Source organism: Primulina tabacum, chromosome 1, assembly GCF_025594145.1.
Source record: "Primulina tabacum isolate GXHZ01 chromosome 1, ASM2559414v2, whole genome shotgun sequence".
Taxonomy (NCBI): domain Eukaryota; kingdom Viridiplantae; phylum Streptophyta; class Magnoliopsida; order Lamiales; family Gesneriaceae; genus Primulina; species Primulina tabacum.
The window spans coordinates 55,805,773-55,823,626 of NC_134550.1; the positions used below are offsets into that span (position 1 = coordinate 55,805,773).

Sequence of the window (17,854 nt, forward strand, 5' to 3'; positions counted from 1 at the left end):
TTTTGTCTTCTTGTTCATAGAGCATGATTCTTTCGCGAGAAACAGACAAAATAGATTTGACTAAGGTTTTAAAAAAAGTGAAAATAAATTTTTATTTATATATTATATCACATTATAAAAATGTTGTTTCCTAAATCAACGCATTATTACTTTTTTTCCAGACAGGAGCTTATATTATCGTTCATGTTACTCTTTGAGTTTTAAGAGGGTATTTATGTTAAAGATTGAGATTAACTTATCTCATCCTAAAATTTGGTTCAAGATGGAGTATTGACCAAGTCAATATACGAAATTTTCGTTAATTTTATCCAAACGATTTGAGACAACTAGCATACCTTATCACGCATTATAATGAATATCTGGAATGTGAAGTTTATAACGAATAACTCGACTATGAGTAGTACAACAAATAATGATGAAACTTGGACTCTGATATTATGTTAAGATTGAGATTTAAACATAACTCAACTCCAAAATCTAATTCGGAGAATTGTCCAAAATACAACTCAAATAAATTTTATTTAATCGATACGAGAGAATAAACAATTTCAACATCGTGGGTGTATGTCAAATTCGACCTCAATGTATTTAGGGGTTGTGGAGTCGGTGTTTGAATATGTGGAGGTCGTGAGTATAAATGAATTGACATTTTTGGATCCTACATAAAAACAAGATCCAACGGCCCAAATGTATGTGTTATGAGATTCATGTCTAAATATGTGAGAGTATGTTCACAATAAAAAGTAATATTCTTAGCATAAAAAATAATATTTTTTCATGGATGACCCAAATAAGATATTCGTCTCACAAAATACGACCATTGAGACCGCCTCACACAAGTTTTTGCAATATGCGAACCATGTTGAAAGAAAAAATAATTTTTGGTTTTCAAAATATAATTTATTTTTTAAAATTACCTTTTTCTTTATAATAAGATTGTGTGAAATAATTAATTAAGAATTTTTTCTTTCTATATCTTTGATAATTATGCTAAGATTATCATGATATGATATTATTGTTTAAAAGATTTTATTTTTAATAAAACTCTTGTTTCCAGATTTTGTATGATTCTTTTTTCGGGATAAACTCTAGGAGAAAATGAATATATATAAAGAAGATAACGTAGTGGCTGAAAAAAAGACTTTTACACGACGAGATATAGAGAAAAATATTATGATAGAGAAATATTAAGTCTCAGAGCATCGCCGTTTGAATATCGTTGTTGCTACAATGTATTGTCGTGATTGTTGGGACATCTGAAGAGAATATTTTGTAAAAGTGTTGATTAAAGATCGTGTTTTTGTTGCTCTAGTTTTCGGCATACTGTTTGTGTTCCTTGAATACATTTTAAATCTGATTATTTGTTTTAGGATACAATTTGATTCCTTAACATTTTAAGGAATATAGTTTTCTTAGAATCACTAATGTTGGTTTTTGTAAACTCAAATTGTTTTTCTGATGATTTTTTGTTCTGAGGCGACGCGCAAATATTTATATTTGTACACAATTATCTCTGAGTTATTTTTCTTTAAGTTATTTATTTGTGTGATATATTATTACATTCTGTGTTGTCACTATATGTTATAACATATGAGACAACATTGATATTTGATATACAAAATTTTTTACAGTTTATGTTAAACAGAAATCCCGACAAGTGGTATCAGAGCTTGCTCTTGATATACTAAGTGTTGATCTTTATTATTTTGTTTAACAACCTAATTAATAGAAGTGTCACTTACAAACGCACCACTGCGACCACCTATCTTGGATGGATCCAACTATAGTCTATGGAAGGTCGAGATCAGAATACATATTAAGTCAATAGATGAAATAGCTTGGCAACGAATTGTCAGAGGCTGGAGTCCTCCGAAAAGAATAGATGAAGATGTTGATAGTAGACAAAACCATATGTTTAGTTTGATTACAAATTGTGTATTAGCTAAGGATGCGTGACAAACCCTTCAAAAACATTGTAAAGTATCTGAAAGTGTGCGAAGGACAAAGTTGAGAATGTTAACATCTAAATCTGAAAATCTGAGGATGGAAGAGACTGAAACAATCACTGACTATGACCGTCGCTCAGAGAGATTGCCAACAAAGCATTTAGTCGTCGTCTACTGTTGTAGGTTGCATCGTACCTACTAATGGATTACACAAAAACCTGTGTTTTCCGCACATCATGTTTCTCCACTTGGAAAGGCTTGTACACAGACGGACATTAGTGACATGCATGATGCCTTGCTCAAAACCGACTATAACCATTATTCATGTTTTTTTTCTATGAAGCTCATCAAGAACACAATTTGCAACTACTTCAAGCCACGCTAGCATCGATGATGTCTATTCTCTTAAGAATAAAGAAGACAAATAGAATCTAATTCATGTTCATGCTAGCATAAGAGCGGATCCAATAACAAGATGACTTCTTTATCAGGAAGTGCAGCAATCGGGGAGCGCAGCGAGATATCATGCCCCACGACAGATATACCGACATGATGAATAGTAGAAGAAGGTTCCATCATGTATATTTTTTGTGAGACGGGCACTTTCATATTTGGAGGTTGGCCAACCAGAACTAGCACCGAGAGATGCTATATCTGCAGGCTCAAGTTTGCTTGCCTGAATGGCCATGACATGCCTAACGATTGTGCCTCCATCGAGAGTTCGAAGCCAAGTAGCAAACATACTGGCGCAAATAAATTAAGACTCTGCAGAAATTCTCGAGGATCCAATTTTCTTACTTGCTAGTTCGAGTTAGATTTCGAATGATCCAGCAATGAAAGTGTGCTAACCCGGTTTAAAAACTCATTGGGCTTATAATGGCAAGTTATGGTTTGATCGTCCCATACTATGTTGTGGTCCAAAATGTAAGCGTAAATAATTTGTTGGGCCAATTTCTGAGGTTTTATTAAAACTATGATGCTTTGAATTAAATCATTGTTTGATCCAAACATTTGACTCGATTTTTATAAAAATTATAATTACATATGAATAAAATATTTGATTTATCATTCATTATCCGAATTAAACGATACCAAAGTGTTAAGAGTATTGTTTCCCAAATAAATTTTATATTTTAAGTAGAGTTTATTACAAGATATTTACCTCCCAACTCATCTCGATTGTCCTGTTTGCATAATAATAAGATAGAGATAAGTCAAATAGCTGTCAGAAGCTAAGCCAAAACCACATAATATAATAATATATATATATATATATATATATATATATATGTTAAAAATAATCTACTGCAATTTTCGAGGTTGTGTTGGAGGAAAAATACTCCATGGAAGTTGCCGAACACGGGATGGGATATATATGCAAAGTGGCTGCCAGATTGATAAGTACTATGATAATTATTATATATTCCGCCGCCTTAATATCTGATTAATATATAATTGAGTGTGCTTATTATATCTTCGTTTGTCTTTTCTCTGCAGGTGATATGTCATCAAGAGGCGTGCCTCAATTGGATACGACCATCTGAATTTCAAAACATTTTTTTTTATCTTTATCAAATAAATAAACAAAGTAAAGTTGGACTCCGAGTCTAACCTACTAGCTAATTGCTACCATTGATTTTTGTTTGTTTATCAACTTGGCATCAGAATGAGAGGGAAGTGTTCAACTTTTTTAAAAAAAATTTTTACTTGATGGTTAATTTTAAATTTGTAATTCAATTATTAAAAAAAATATACATCGATCGGTATGTCTATTCATCTCCCTCAACACATATCTCGTGTGTTTTATTAATATAATTAATCTCGACATCAACTCAAATTTCAAAGAGATGAACGACACGTTATAATGACCAATTTTAAGGTTTAAAAAAAATTATGTTTATTTAAAATCAATATTTCACGAATTTATCTATCACAACACATCATTCACGTTTGCAATATCATATTAACGCTTCAAACTTATATCTTTGTAACATGCTTCACATATTGGTAGCTTCAATATTATATATTATGCGAACTATATCTAATAGTAATGCTACAATATACTGAATTTTAGTACAGTAGGTGAGGCTACAAGGAATAGAAAGAATTAGACATAAACAAAAGAATTAGTGGAGCATCAACCTCATTGTGCCCCAAAAAGAAATGTGGAGACAATATCATTGACTTGAATCAAACTTGGTGTCAGTGCTCGATAATGTCAATAAAAATATATTTATTGTTAGTAATCAAGAAACAAAAAATCAGTCGCCATAATAAGAATTATGAATATATTTCAATAAAAATTTGACTCATCCTGATATTTGATCTTACATCCATAGTATATATATACAGTTTTATGTGTTGTAATCACACCGTACACATTTATGTGAGTACCGATTAGATAATACTCATATATTTGATGTCATGAAACATATCAAATTTGTAAATTTAATAGGTGAGTTATATCTCATCGTTACTATCATGTTGTAACATATCAAAACTATATAAGTCATGTTTGTCAATAAAGACGAATTTATTTCTAATATAGTAAATTGTAAGATACATACAACAACAACAAAAATGTATAATTCAAATTATTTTATATTTCGAGCAAAATGTCTATTAAATTACTTTTAAATTTTTCTTTATCGATTTTTTTTATAACCAACATATCAATATTCTTGTGTGTGTCAAAAATGAAATATTGAACAACATATTTAGCTAAGTATATGCACATATTAAAAATGCTGAATGAAAAATTTCATATTACCTTCAAAATAAATTCGGGTCTTCTTTATTTTTCAACCATATAATCTATTTTAAAAGACGCAATCATATATTGGCTTTTCTTTATTAAAAAAAACCTGGAAATGGATTTTACATCGTGCATTTTTTCCGTGTAGACCCACCAAAATATTGATTTAAATAAATAAATAAAATAATAAAGAAAGCAAGTGGAACCTATAAAATTGTATTTAGTATTATAAAAAAGTACACTTACATTTCAAATCAATGTGTTAGCATCGATACAGCCTTCCTGAAAGTGAATACAGCTTCATCCCAACTATTTTGGTTATATGAAAACGACATTGCCCTCTTAGTTATCATTTTCTGTTGAATGAGTCGAATCGGGTCGAAAATAATATTATCAAACCTATTGTCCGATTCTTATTGTTAAAATTTTTGAAGTTAATTACTGCATTTATTCCAGTTATATAGATATATTTCTTATATATATATATATATATATATATATACAATTTAAGAAATTCATTAGATATATCAATTATGTAAACTACTTTCGAATTATACCTTTACTAGGAATGATCACGTGCGATGCACGTGAGTGATTAATAATGAAAAATATAATAACGAGATTTAGATAATTTTTAAAATCGTTTAAATAACATCTTGTTTATGAGTATTTATTAATCTAAATATATCAAAACACAATAAATAAAAATAAACCATGACGATAAATCAAATATATTCACTTATTTATTTAACATTTTCCAATTTGCATGATTATAATAACATAATGACAGCTCTCTCAAATTAACAAAGATATTTTTTATCCAAATATCATTCACAATGAAAAACAATATAAATAAAATTAAGAGAATAATAAATTTTACTAAAACCAAAATCTCAATGTATTTAAATGGAGTGCATATAGTGATTGTCAAATAAAATTATCTTAATTAACTAAATTATCATAATGATGTTAAAATAAAACCTCTAAACTTGTTATTAAGTTAAATATCAATTGTGTTTTTGCTAACTTTTAACTCCTTGCGAATTTTGTTTAACTTTTTCCTTTTATAGAATAGATATTACACATCAACTCAAATATTTTAAACGGTATAGTAGCTCAATCGTCATGATTCTATCGACGTATCCAACAAGGACAATTATTGCACTCCAATAATTACACTAATTGCAATATATGAGAATCGATCTCATGACTTTGACTCTTATATATACCAATTGTAAGATCATGCATTTGTTGATTTACCAAAAGTTATAACCAGGGTAACGATGCAACATTAATTAAAATCTTTTAAAATCGTAAAACAACTTAAACGTCACATTTGGATTGTTATACCTTACATAAACAATTATTACACATAACATATATGATATAGTTGTCATTTTACATTTTAAAAATCATTTTTCTAAATCAAATTTATTCTCATTAATAAAATAATTTCATCGAACACAAAGTAGTTTTAATTAATAATAATAATTTAAACACAAATATTAATTGTTAGGATGACCACTCTATGTCATCACTTATGCTTCATTAAGTTGCAATCATAGGAATAATGCACAATGAATTGGTAAACATAACTTAGTTAATTTAATAAGTAATTAATATTAAATAACAATTTTGTTATTTTGAAATGTGAAAAATAGTTTTTATATATATAAATTCATCATATATAATGATAAATTAATTAATATGTAGAAAAAAGAAAAAATTGTTTTTATGTATGTAATTTCAGCATATATAATTAGGAATTAATTAATAGCTTGAAAAGAACAAACAAGATAACAAATCAATATATTATATACGATGATTTCGTAATAGAATAATGCTAATATAACCATACTTTGTATTATGTTTAGAACGCAATTGAAAATTGATAACAAAATATATAATAATAGAAACTTTAATCTTAAAAACATTATTATCTAAAATATTATCATAATACATCATGAATCATAAATGAAATCACTAAATTATTGAGTAACTATTTATTTAATTATTACTTAAATCAATTTATAAAATAAAAAAGATAAGATATAAATATTAAATATTCATTAGTAACCATGAAGAAATACACTAATTTTAGTAACAATTTTTAGTTAGCAACAAAGAAAAATTATGGGTAAATTGATAAATTCAATATGCATTAATATCCAAAGACATTTAAGATAGACAATAAATTATAAAAGAACCCATCAAAAAAATTATTGATTTAATTTGCTTTATTAAATGAATAAGGGTATATTGGAAAATTCACAATTAGAAGTCATATATTTATATGTATGTTAGATCTAACGAGCACTTATATAAATGGTCCATTAGTTTGTTATATTTCCAATCATTAACTATTTAGAAGAGTCCTAGTTAAATACAAATATATTAATAAAAGAATAGAAAAAATATTAATAAATATGGTAGAATATATCAAAGACGGGGAGATAATGATATGGTGAAAGCATAGATATATATGTCTACAAATAGTGATGAGCTATAGACTTATCAATAACTCGAGTCTAATTCATTAAGGTTGTATTTACATTGATGGATTTCGAATACATTAATTTCAAATATATTCGAATGTATTTTTTGTTGTTTTGAATAAGCAAGACCATGAACTTGAAATTTATGTTAAATATGATGGATTTTAAAGAGTAGGTCTCTTGTGAGACGGTCTCACAAATCTTTATCTGTCACACGGGTCAACCTACCGATATTCACAATAAAAAGTAATACTCTTAGTATAAAAAGTAATATTTTTTCATGAATGACCCAAATAAGATATATGTCTCAGAAAATACGACCCGTGATACTGTCTCAGACAAGTTTTTGCCGATTTCAAATTCACTCAACAATGATGTCATTTGAAATCCATTATACAGTGTGTAACTAATGTTTAAATAAGAATGAATTTAAAATTTGATCTATTGTTTATTATTAACAATATAACTATAATTGAAATTTTATGGATTTCAAATAAATCTCCCCAAATGCGTCCTGAAATTTTATCCTTTCTAAGAAAATTCAAATTTTGGCTTTGTCTATGGATTAAAAGAAAATGTGCGACGTACTACAGAAGTGCCACTTCTTGTTAAAATTCTTATATGTTCTGTCACGTCCCGAAACTCGGGATTTGACATCGGCGTCGTTTAACAATCACACAATTGAAACAACCAGCCTCGTAGCATAGTATAAACCGAAATACCAGTTTATTTATCATAATCTCAAAAACCAAAGTCTTTACAACTGAAATAACTAATGAAATAAATGCGGAAACGTTTTTACATAAAACTTGAGTACCAAAATTCAGAAACCTCTTTACTAGCAACTCTCGAGATTAAAACAATTCACCAGCCCCAAAATTGTTCCGATTCTTCTTCTTCAATCTGCTCTTCGGATTTATCTGGGAAGGTTGTAAGGGGTGAGTATTTTGGGAAATACTCAGCAAGTGGGGGCCGTTCGAGTACAACAAAACAACATGCAATTTCGAAATATACATACCATGCAAACATAATTCTTATCACATGCGCATCATTAACCCGACACTGAGATTCATCTACTTTCAATGGTTTACTGATATCAGTCCCTAATTTTTACTCCTCTAAGGGGACGAGGCCGTATAGCGGTTATCTCCCCCACCGCGTAAGGGTACGTATGGTTGGGATTCCCACCCATATCAAGTTGAATTCTCACAGTGTCAAAACATTTATTCATGCAAAATATCGTAACCAGAAGGGTGTAGAAAAAGAATTGTACTCGCCCGAATTTTTATAAAACCGAAAATATATGCATCGAAATTCAATAATTTAAAACAAGCCCACTTACCTTAAATTCTTGATGAAAAACGTAAAAAGGCTAGGGTTCTTCGAAATTCCTACTTCACTAGTTGGACGGCGACAGGGCTTCGCTGCGCTCGAAAATTCCTAAGGAGACTAGAGCACAAATTTTTGAAAATTTGGTGTGTTATGTGGTGTGATTTTCGAGTCTACAGGGCCCTCCTATTTGTAGGGGTTGGCTGCTATCGTGATCGAGTGATATCGCGTTTGAATCTGAATCAAATCTTTATCGAGAATCGTGATCTATCCGTGATATAAATTCGAACTCTAAATCTTTTATCTCTCAATTTTCGAAATTCTCAAATATATACACTGTAAATTTCGAATTCTAGGGATTTTATTATCCTTTGCCTGATTTTTATCCCGGTATCTCCATATCAACTCAAATCTTAGGCATTTATCTGCGAAATTTCAAATAATAATATACACGATATTATTATTCACTCAATCTTGGTAAAATCTTACAAATCTCACATCCTCAAATGAAATAAATCCTGGTATCCAAAATATACTATCGTGATAAAACTTAAATAATAAAACTTAAAATTCTTGGATTTTACATGTTCACATGCAATGTATATCTGTCTCCAAATGCAAGTGTCTTATGAAATGACTTTGAAAATTGAGGAGGTCTTTTGTGAGACGGTCTCACGAATTTTTATATGTGAGACGGGTCAACTCTACCGATATTCACAATAAAAAATAATACTCTTGATATAAAAAGTAATAATTTTCATAGATGACCCAAATAAGATATTCGTTTCACAAAATACGATCCGTAAGACCGTCTCACACATGTTTTTGCCTTGAAAATTTAGATGAACTTGGAATTTATGTCGAAAGTTATAATTATTTGAGAACCTGCAATTTTTTTAATATATTTTATTTTTGTAATTTTGTTCAGATTTCAGTATTAATCTTGTATATTCAATTTTCTATACTTATTTAGTCATTTTTTTTTAAAATCAGGTGTGTTTATATTGTACTACACATGTCAGCACTACGTCGGTTCCACAACATAGTCCCACCAGAAAAAAAATAAGATTAAAATTGCAACAACAAAAAAATAGCAAACTAAAACTGAATTTTGATAATATAGAATATCTAAATAGCAAAGAATCAAATATATATACGACATAACAAGTTTTCCTTAATTTAACTTCAAATATTTATCCCAAAAAGTATTGATTATAACTGGATTATGACAAACCATTTTTATTGGAAAGATACCATTTTTTTAAAAAAAATAAAAATTATCCAAAGAAGACTTAAAAAAACACAAACATTCATCCCAAGATAAAAAAATGTTTGCTAGAAACAGCATTTTTCCCTAACAATGCATAAGACATTCTTGAAATTCATAGCTACATTAAATATGATGACATTTCACTATGGAATCAATGCTTGATTAAAATATCCAAAATTCATACTTATCACTATTCACATGTTTTAAATAATAATAATAAAAAATAAAAACAAAATATGAAGTTTTCCATATTGTATAGTGTGGCCTTCCCTTTGGTTCCCCATAGCTTCCCCTGAAGAATCCCTCACCCTCTATAAATACATCACCATCTTCTTCTTCTGAACTACAAAACCTAAAAAAAAATGACACCAAGCCCATCTTCCCAAGTTTCTTACAACTATTAAGCAGAAACAAAGTTTAAGTTTAGCTAGCTGCTAATCGGTTAGTGCTTTTACGATAGCTCTACACACTTTTCTTTCTCGTTAGAGTTAACTAGCAAGCGCCAAATATAGAAATTTTATCGGAGTGCGGTTTGGTATATCTATCACGCACAGTTTTATTTGCAGTTGGTACTATGATATCTTCTGAGATTGTATGTTGATAATCATTCCTTCGTATCGATAGTCGTTCGTGATTATCAGTAAATACGATATTGTGATTATGAGCAGTAGCCAAGAACTGTTGGCAGGGTAATAAGATTAATTTTCTTGATTCTTGGAAGCTGACTAACCCCACACATACACGCGCGCGCGCTATTTTGTTTGATTATATATATTTTGAAGCTTCAATGGTGGATTAATAAACTGCTGAATTTATGTGTTTAAGTAATTGGGATTGTGCGTTGAATCTGACATCTTCTTTAGCCCCATATATTTTGCTAACATCTCCCGGAGTTGCAACAAAGTTAAAACTCTTGGTGGGATGGGTAACGTGGAGGTTGCCCTCCCTTTCTTTTATAATTTTTTTACGGACACATGCACACGCATATATATTAGACAGCAAATATAATAAGATTTCGTGTGCATCGAACATGTTATCATGCATGTATATTTTACGGCTCGTCCGATTTCGAAAAATAAGAAGAATGCAACAATTCATGTAGATAGTTTGCCTTCTAAAATACTCTAAGAAGAAAGAAGTTCAAGTTGAAGATTTCTTTGATATGTGGAAAAAGTTAATATACCGATGAGCAATTTCAGCTTCACATGTCATATATGTGAGCATTTGTTTGTATTCATCTGTCCTTTTTTTTATTTATGATTTCTTATGACAACTCTGGTTTTCACCCAAACTAAATTCTTGAATAAAGTTACTGTGTACGTGTATCACAATTATCACAGCAACAATTTAGCAAATAATGATCTAGCTAAAAAAACACTTAAATTACGAGAAAAAACATGCATGATTTTAGAAGTAGAAACGACTTTTAACAACCATATCACAACAACCATGATTTTTTTACAAGCTCTAGCTAATTTTACCTGAACAAATCCAATGATAGCAACCTATTTAGTTTCTATATTCAAACTTAAATAGGTAAATTCTGATAAATGTCGCATGCTTCATCACCAGGATCAAATGGGAGAGAAGAACAGAATGCACCAAGCAGAATACACCCTTGACGGATCAGTTGATCGCAATGGAGCGCCAGCTGTTCGAGCACGAACTGGATCATGGTATGCTGGTTTTCTTATACTAGGTAAGCCAAAACTGCAAAAAACATGCTTTTATATTTGCTAAACTTGTAAATATTGCTTAATATTTATTTTTTGGGAAGAATTTTGTTTCTTATTATTACACTTTTATTTCAGTGAATCAAGGCCTCGTCACACTTGCATTTTTTGGGGTTGGAGTCAATCTAGTATTGTTCCTTACCAGAGTAATGGGCCAAGACAATGCTGATGCTGCAAATAATGTTAGCAAATGGACAGGCACAGTTTACCTATTTTCCCTTCTGGGGGCGTTTCTTTCCGATTCCTCCTGGGGACGATACAAAACTTGTGCCATTTTCCAAGTCATATTTGTGATTGTAAGTTGAAGAATTAAGAAATTTCGTTATTGCACTTAAAAATGAATAGCATCATATGGATGGGACAAGCTTGCCTGGTTCTGGTTTGGCAGATTTTAAGGGCTCAAGTCCAGCCATAAATCGTGGTCTTGACGTGGCATCACAGCTCTTTGTGTTTTTGCCAAATCGAGTTCAGACAAGATTTTTCCCAGAATGTGGATATCCGTTACTAAAATATGGTGAATTGATGACAGGGTTTGGTCTCCTTATCATTGACATCATACTTGTTCTTGGTTAAGCCAAATGGCTGTGGCGATGAAAACACTCCGTGCGGCTCACATTCTACGCTCCATCTTTCGCTCTTCTATGTGTCGATTTACCTAATTGCACTGGGAAACGGAGGGTACCAACCTACAATCGCAACATTTGGAGCCGATCAATTCGATGAAGAACATCCCAAAGAAGGCCACTCAAAAGTGGCGTTCTTTAGCTACTTTTACTTGGCCCTGAATCTCGGGTGCTTATTTTCAAGCACAATCTTGGGTTATTATGAAGATAAAGGGATATGGGAAATAGGGTTTTGGGCATCTGCTGGATCTGCTACGGTTGCACTGATTTTGTTCCTGATTGGAACTCCAAGATACAGACATTTCGTACCCAGAGGCAATCCTTTATCAAGATTTTGTCAAGTGATTGTTGCTGCATCAAGAAAATGGAAAATTGAGGTGCCTTCAAATGATGATGAGTTATATGAAGTACAGGAAGCTCATCTTGCTGACAATGCAGGCAGAAAAATACTTCATACACAAGGATTCAAGTAAGTTGTGACACTAAAAATTTCCAAATCTTTTCCCGATATTCAAGGATCGAGGATGTGATTATTTGCAAGATTGACTCTATTACCAACTATTTTGTTTCTCTTCTTACGGTAAATCCAAATTAGAAGTAGAGATCTAACAGTTTTATGCTCCAGCTTGACTTCACTCACAATTTGAGAAGTCTATATGAACTTGAACTCGATTTTCGAGTATATTGAGCAGCTTGGACTGATGAAAAATATGAACGTGACTTGAACTCGATTTATATGTACTTGCAATCGACACAAATTGCCTATTTGAGTAGCTCAAAATAACTTGAGTAGCTCATCCATTTGGCTAGTAGAGAGCTACTTCTCATTTAGATTCACTTGCACCTAGTACTCGTGGCAGATCAAACTGAAGAAATCTGAGGGTGTTGTTTTATAAGCCTCTCAAATTTCTCTTATTATATATATCATCATCCTCTCAAATTTTATCATTCTGTAATTTCTCGCGCAGATTCTTGGACAGAGCAGCAGTCATGACCCAAAGAGACTACACAATAGTGAAAAAAACCAACGCCCATAACCCATGGCAATTGTGCTCCATCACACAAGTGGAAGAAGTCAAATGCATATTAAGACTCCTCCCAGTCTGGCTATGCACGATACCATACTCGGTGATCTTCACTCAAATGCAATCCATTTTCGTCGAACATGGTGCTGCCATGAAAACAACCTTGGCAGGCTTCCACGTCCCTCCAGCCAGCATGTCCAGCTTTGACATCCTAAGCGTCGCAGCCTTCATTTTCATCAACAAGCTCCTCATCGAACCCCTCGTGTCCAAGTACAGGAAGTCAGGTGGATTAACCGAGCTCCAGCGGATGGGGATCGGCTTGGTCATTGCCATTGCAGCAATGCTGTCTGCCGCATTAGTCGAGCATTTCAGGCTCAAATACTCACAAAAGGACTGCCCAAATTGTGCAAATTCCAGCAGTTTAAGCATATTCTGGCAGGTGCCTCAGTATGTTCTAATCGGAGCATCTGAAGTTTTTATGTATGTGGGGCAGCTCGAGTTCTTTAATGGACAGGCACCGGATGGATTGAAGAGCTTCGGAAGTGCACTTAGCATGATGTCCATATCATTGGGGAATTACGTTAGTAGCTTGATTGTAAGCATAGTTATCAAGATTTCAGCATCTGATGAAATGCCTGGATGGATTCCTAGAAACCTAAACAAGGGGCATTTGGACAGGTTTTATTACCTTTTGGCGGCATTGACAGCGGCTGATCTTTTCTTGTACATCGTGTGCGCAAAGTGGTACGAGTTCACAAGATTTGAAGACAGGAGCAATAGAGGGAAGGTCAATGATGCGAGAATATAATCCATGTAGAAGAAACTTACAATGTATCCTTGTGTGGTTTTTCTCCTTTCTACGGCGTTTTTTTTAACAGCGAATTAATATATGTGCCAAGAACAGTAGAGAAACTAAGAAAGTATGGTTGTGGATGTGTGTATACTTGCAAGGAAACTAGAGTAGTGGGCAAGGCAAAGATTGTTTCACTTCTCCAAGTTGAGCAACTGGGGAGACCTGATATATCCTCTGTATGTAAAGAAGACTAAGTTTATATATTAAAAAAAGGATCTCTATATGCCTATTATCAAATTCCCCTGAATTTTAATTATTGTTTCATGCCCTCTAGTATTTTTAGTTCATTTCACATCTTTTTACATAGTTGGTATTTTCTGTTACAATAATCATATGTTAGTTGATTGATTCATGAATTAAAAGGTTTACAATTATTTACACTCTCCAATTGCACAATATAAATGAGCTCAACTTGACAAACAGAAATATGGTGTTGATGGAATTGTAGCATACAGAGTAATGAAATCCATAAAAGGAATGTCAATTTTCAGTGCTTGAATCCAACTGTACCTCATTTATCAGCAGCTCCAAATGAATGTGAACCCCGTCTATCACCCATTTGATACGCCCGGTTATCTTGGGTACTGTTATCGGTATCCCTCTTCATGAATTGGAATCCCATTATACATCTGTATTCACCTGTTCCTAGACAACGATCACAGTACCCAAGAACGCTTCCTCCACAGCTCCTGCACCTGTGAAGATCGATTAAGAAGAGGTGACGAGTAGAAGACTGGAAAAATGCACTTGAGATTGATTCCAAGGAAACATATTGAGGTTAATTTTGGCATTTCTCCTTTGGGAAGCACGGTCGATTGGACGTGATTTGTCCTCCCTGACATATCGACACCACACAAGATTCTTGAGAAATAGAACTGTGAATCGAGTTTAACTCTACCGCTTCCTCTGCAAACAACACGAGGTGGATCCGGGATTTTTCTTTTTTTCTGCACGAACATTTGACTGCATTAATCACCAAATATTGTCATTAGGCATTAAAAAAAACACATTTATGTCACTGCAGCGCCGGCTTCTCAAGTCGACAGAGTTGGGTCAAAACATTCATTTATGTTAGATAAACATCTTTTAGTGTCATCTCTAAGAAAGCTGAAGCTAAGAAAATCATTTTATTTTGGTTAATTCTTGGCACTGTACTATATGTATATAGTATTTTTAGGATTTGAAGCAATCTATAATAAGTAGACTCAATAAAAAGGTAACTAGTTCATTCAGGAGTCGATCCAAGACGATAAAAAGCTATAGAAAATCAATTTCTTTTTCTAAAATCGTCTGAAAAGCAGTTCTTTTCAAACTGGAAGGAAAATTTTAAAATTTGACCTCAAATTTACTTAGAAATTCAGCTGAAACCTTCCGCAGCATCACCCCGCTATGACTAGTAAAACCCTACCTAACAATAACCAATAACCAAAAACACAAATTTATGTTTTAGATTATCCGAGTTGGTGGAAGAGACGAGCAATTGATCAATAATCATGAATTCGATTCTCTTGATATTTTCTTAGATAGAGGGCTTGACCAATATAGTTTATGGCGCTACCTGCAGACTATTGCACAATACGCACCAGATGATATGGTGTTTTAAATTATAAAAGTGCACTTTAGGAAACACGTTTATTTGTTTATAAATAGATTAGTTGTATGTAAAAATAGGATTGGAAAATTTGATTTTTGAGAAGAGTGAAGCTTCTCACTGCCAATTCCCGCGGTGTGATCTCGATTCTTTTACAATATTTCATTCTCTCGATGCTGGTTCGAGACCATACAGTGATTTCATCAATTTACACACTTTATTGCTTCCTATATGGATGAAACTCACCCTGATTTCGAAATCCTTGAGATAAGATCACGTAAATCTCTTCATTAAGATCACCTTGAAGAAACACATTTGTGATGTTCATCTGATATAAAGGTCATTCAGACATAGCAGCAACACGTAGGAGGCATCGAACAGTGGTGATTTTAGCCACGGGAAAAGGCGTCAGTGAAAATCCACACCATAAAGTTTGGTATAACCTTTCGCTACAACACGGGTTTTAAACCTATCCACACTGCCATCGGATTGTATTTAATCTTTTAAACCGACTTTTCGCGGATGAGAATTTTTCCCTATGGTAGGATGTGTGATTACTTTCCAAAGCTTGTAATTCAAGGTCCATAGCAGATTGCCAACGGGATTCAAGGACTGCCTCATGGTAGGTGGATGGTTCTTTGATGGCAGAGACGGAAGAAATGAATGTATTATATGCAGGGGACAGGCCATCATACTTAATATAGTTGGAGATAGGATAGATGGAAGATGAAGAGGACTGTAATTGAGAGCATAATAGCAGGGGACAAGCCATCATATTGAATAATGTTCACTCCCACTCCATAGAAGTTTGAGCATCCAATGACCGCTGCGTCAACGTTGATTTTAACAAATCCCGATGGTGGACACACCAGCGAATCACTGGAGGAGGATTTATAATTCTGAATCGAGATTTAACCTGGCAAGCCAAGAACTGTGCCCAAAGATTAATCGCACGAGACACCGCATCTCCAATTTGAACAAAACGACCTTGAAAAACCATCTGATTTCATGCCAACCAAATGCTCCGAGCAATCATAGCAAAGCTCCCTAAATCATCGGCAGAACCATTCAACAACACCCAACATCAAAGTTCCATGAAGTTTTTCCCTCTAAATCGGGATAGCATATTTTCGATTACATAAAATTAATAATAATAATTTTAAAAAAAAAATCTTTCAAGATTCAATATCTTTTATTTTTTTAAAAAAATTGGGACTCTATACAGTTACTGAATTTTTTGTAAAACATTTACTTGATCATGGAGGACGGCCCCGGGAACAACATCAGTAAGTATTGGATTTGTAGGATTAAATGATTTAAATTTTGAGTTATTTTTCTAAAACAGATCTATCTGGTCTATATTTAAAATAAAAAATAATAATTTTGACATAAAAAAATATTATTTTTTCATTAATTAGATTAAATAAAAGATTCGTCTCTTATGTAAGACTATCTGCCATAAATGTTAGTGTAAAACTTTTCAGGGACCGAGTATTAATTTTTTGAAAAACAAAATGATAAAAACAAAATGACCTCCAATTTTCAGCCACTTTCACGGGCAATGAAGTCGATGGATTAAATACGGTACTTGCTCAACTTGAGGTGGAAGCAATTACTCATCTTCCCCGCCTGGTCAGAATGGTGGCATTTAATTTAGAGCACCGAGACTGAAAAAGCAGATAGGCCCGGCTCGCCAACCTATTCTCTTCTCTTATCTTCTCTCAATTATTCCATGTCTACTTCGCCCAAACAGCTCATACTTTGTTGTAAATCTTCAATCTTAATCCCTCATTTCTTAAGAGAAATCGAGGTTTTTTTGGGAGGGGGTGGGTGGAGGCAAAGGCAATCCATTTATGGCATTCTCAATGTTGCTGTGGGATTCAATAAGTAATACTGGTAGCATCCATGAACCAACAAAACATGTGAAATACTTAAATACAAATCCTGTGCATATGGACCAATTCAGTTTGCCAAATGATCGAAGGATGTGAATGTTTTTATCAAGAGGATCAACTAAAAGCCTTTATGTCATGTTCCGAGCTCAAGTTTGTGCCTGCGTGACTGCACAATGGGTCCGGAGCTACTTCATATTGTAATTTATTATAAATTTATTTTAAATACTCGTGGACAAAATATACAGAGGAAATTTGGGTACGATTCATAATTCATTTTTCTGGGAAAAAAAAAAGAACAGTAAGTAGGTGGCAAATATACATCGAAGTTATCAAATTGGT

At 32.6% G+C, this 17,854-nt stretch overlaps 1 protein-coding gene and 1 long non-coding RNA gene across 2 annotated transcripts; one reads left to right on the top strand and one right to left on the bottom strand.

The window, feature by feature from the left end:
* The first annotated feature begins 10,086 nt into the window (after nt 1-10,086).
* Nucleotides 10,087-14,418, top strand: LOC142551929 (protein NRT1/ PTR FAMILY 7.3-like). The gene is made up of 5 exons (XM_075661441.1): nt 10,087-10,236; nt 11,368-11,494; nt 11,607-11,824; nt 12,058-12,620; nt 13,120-14,418. Exons 2-5 carry the CDS (start codon nt 11,374-11,376, stop codon nt 13,982-13,984), a joined length of 1,767 nt encoding a protein of 588 aa, XP_075517556.1. The 5' UTR covers nt 10,087-10,236; nt 11,368-11,373; the 3' UTR covers nt 13,985-14,418.
* Nucleotides 12,371-15,564, bottom strand: LOC142551935 (uncharacterized). The gene is made up of 3 exons (XR_012821657.1): nt 15,368-15,564; nt 14,540-14,976; nt 12,371-12,502 (listed from the first exon to the last, which is right to left on the bottom strand). It is a non-coding gene; the product is annotated as an uncharacterized LOC142551935 (long non-coding RNA).
* Nucleotides 15,565-17,854: the final 2,290 nt, after the last annotated feature.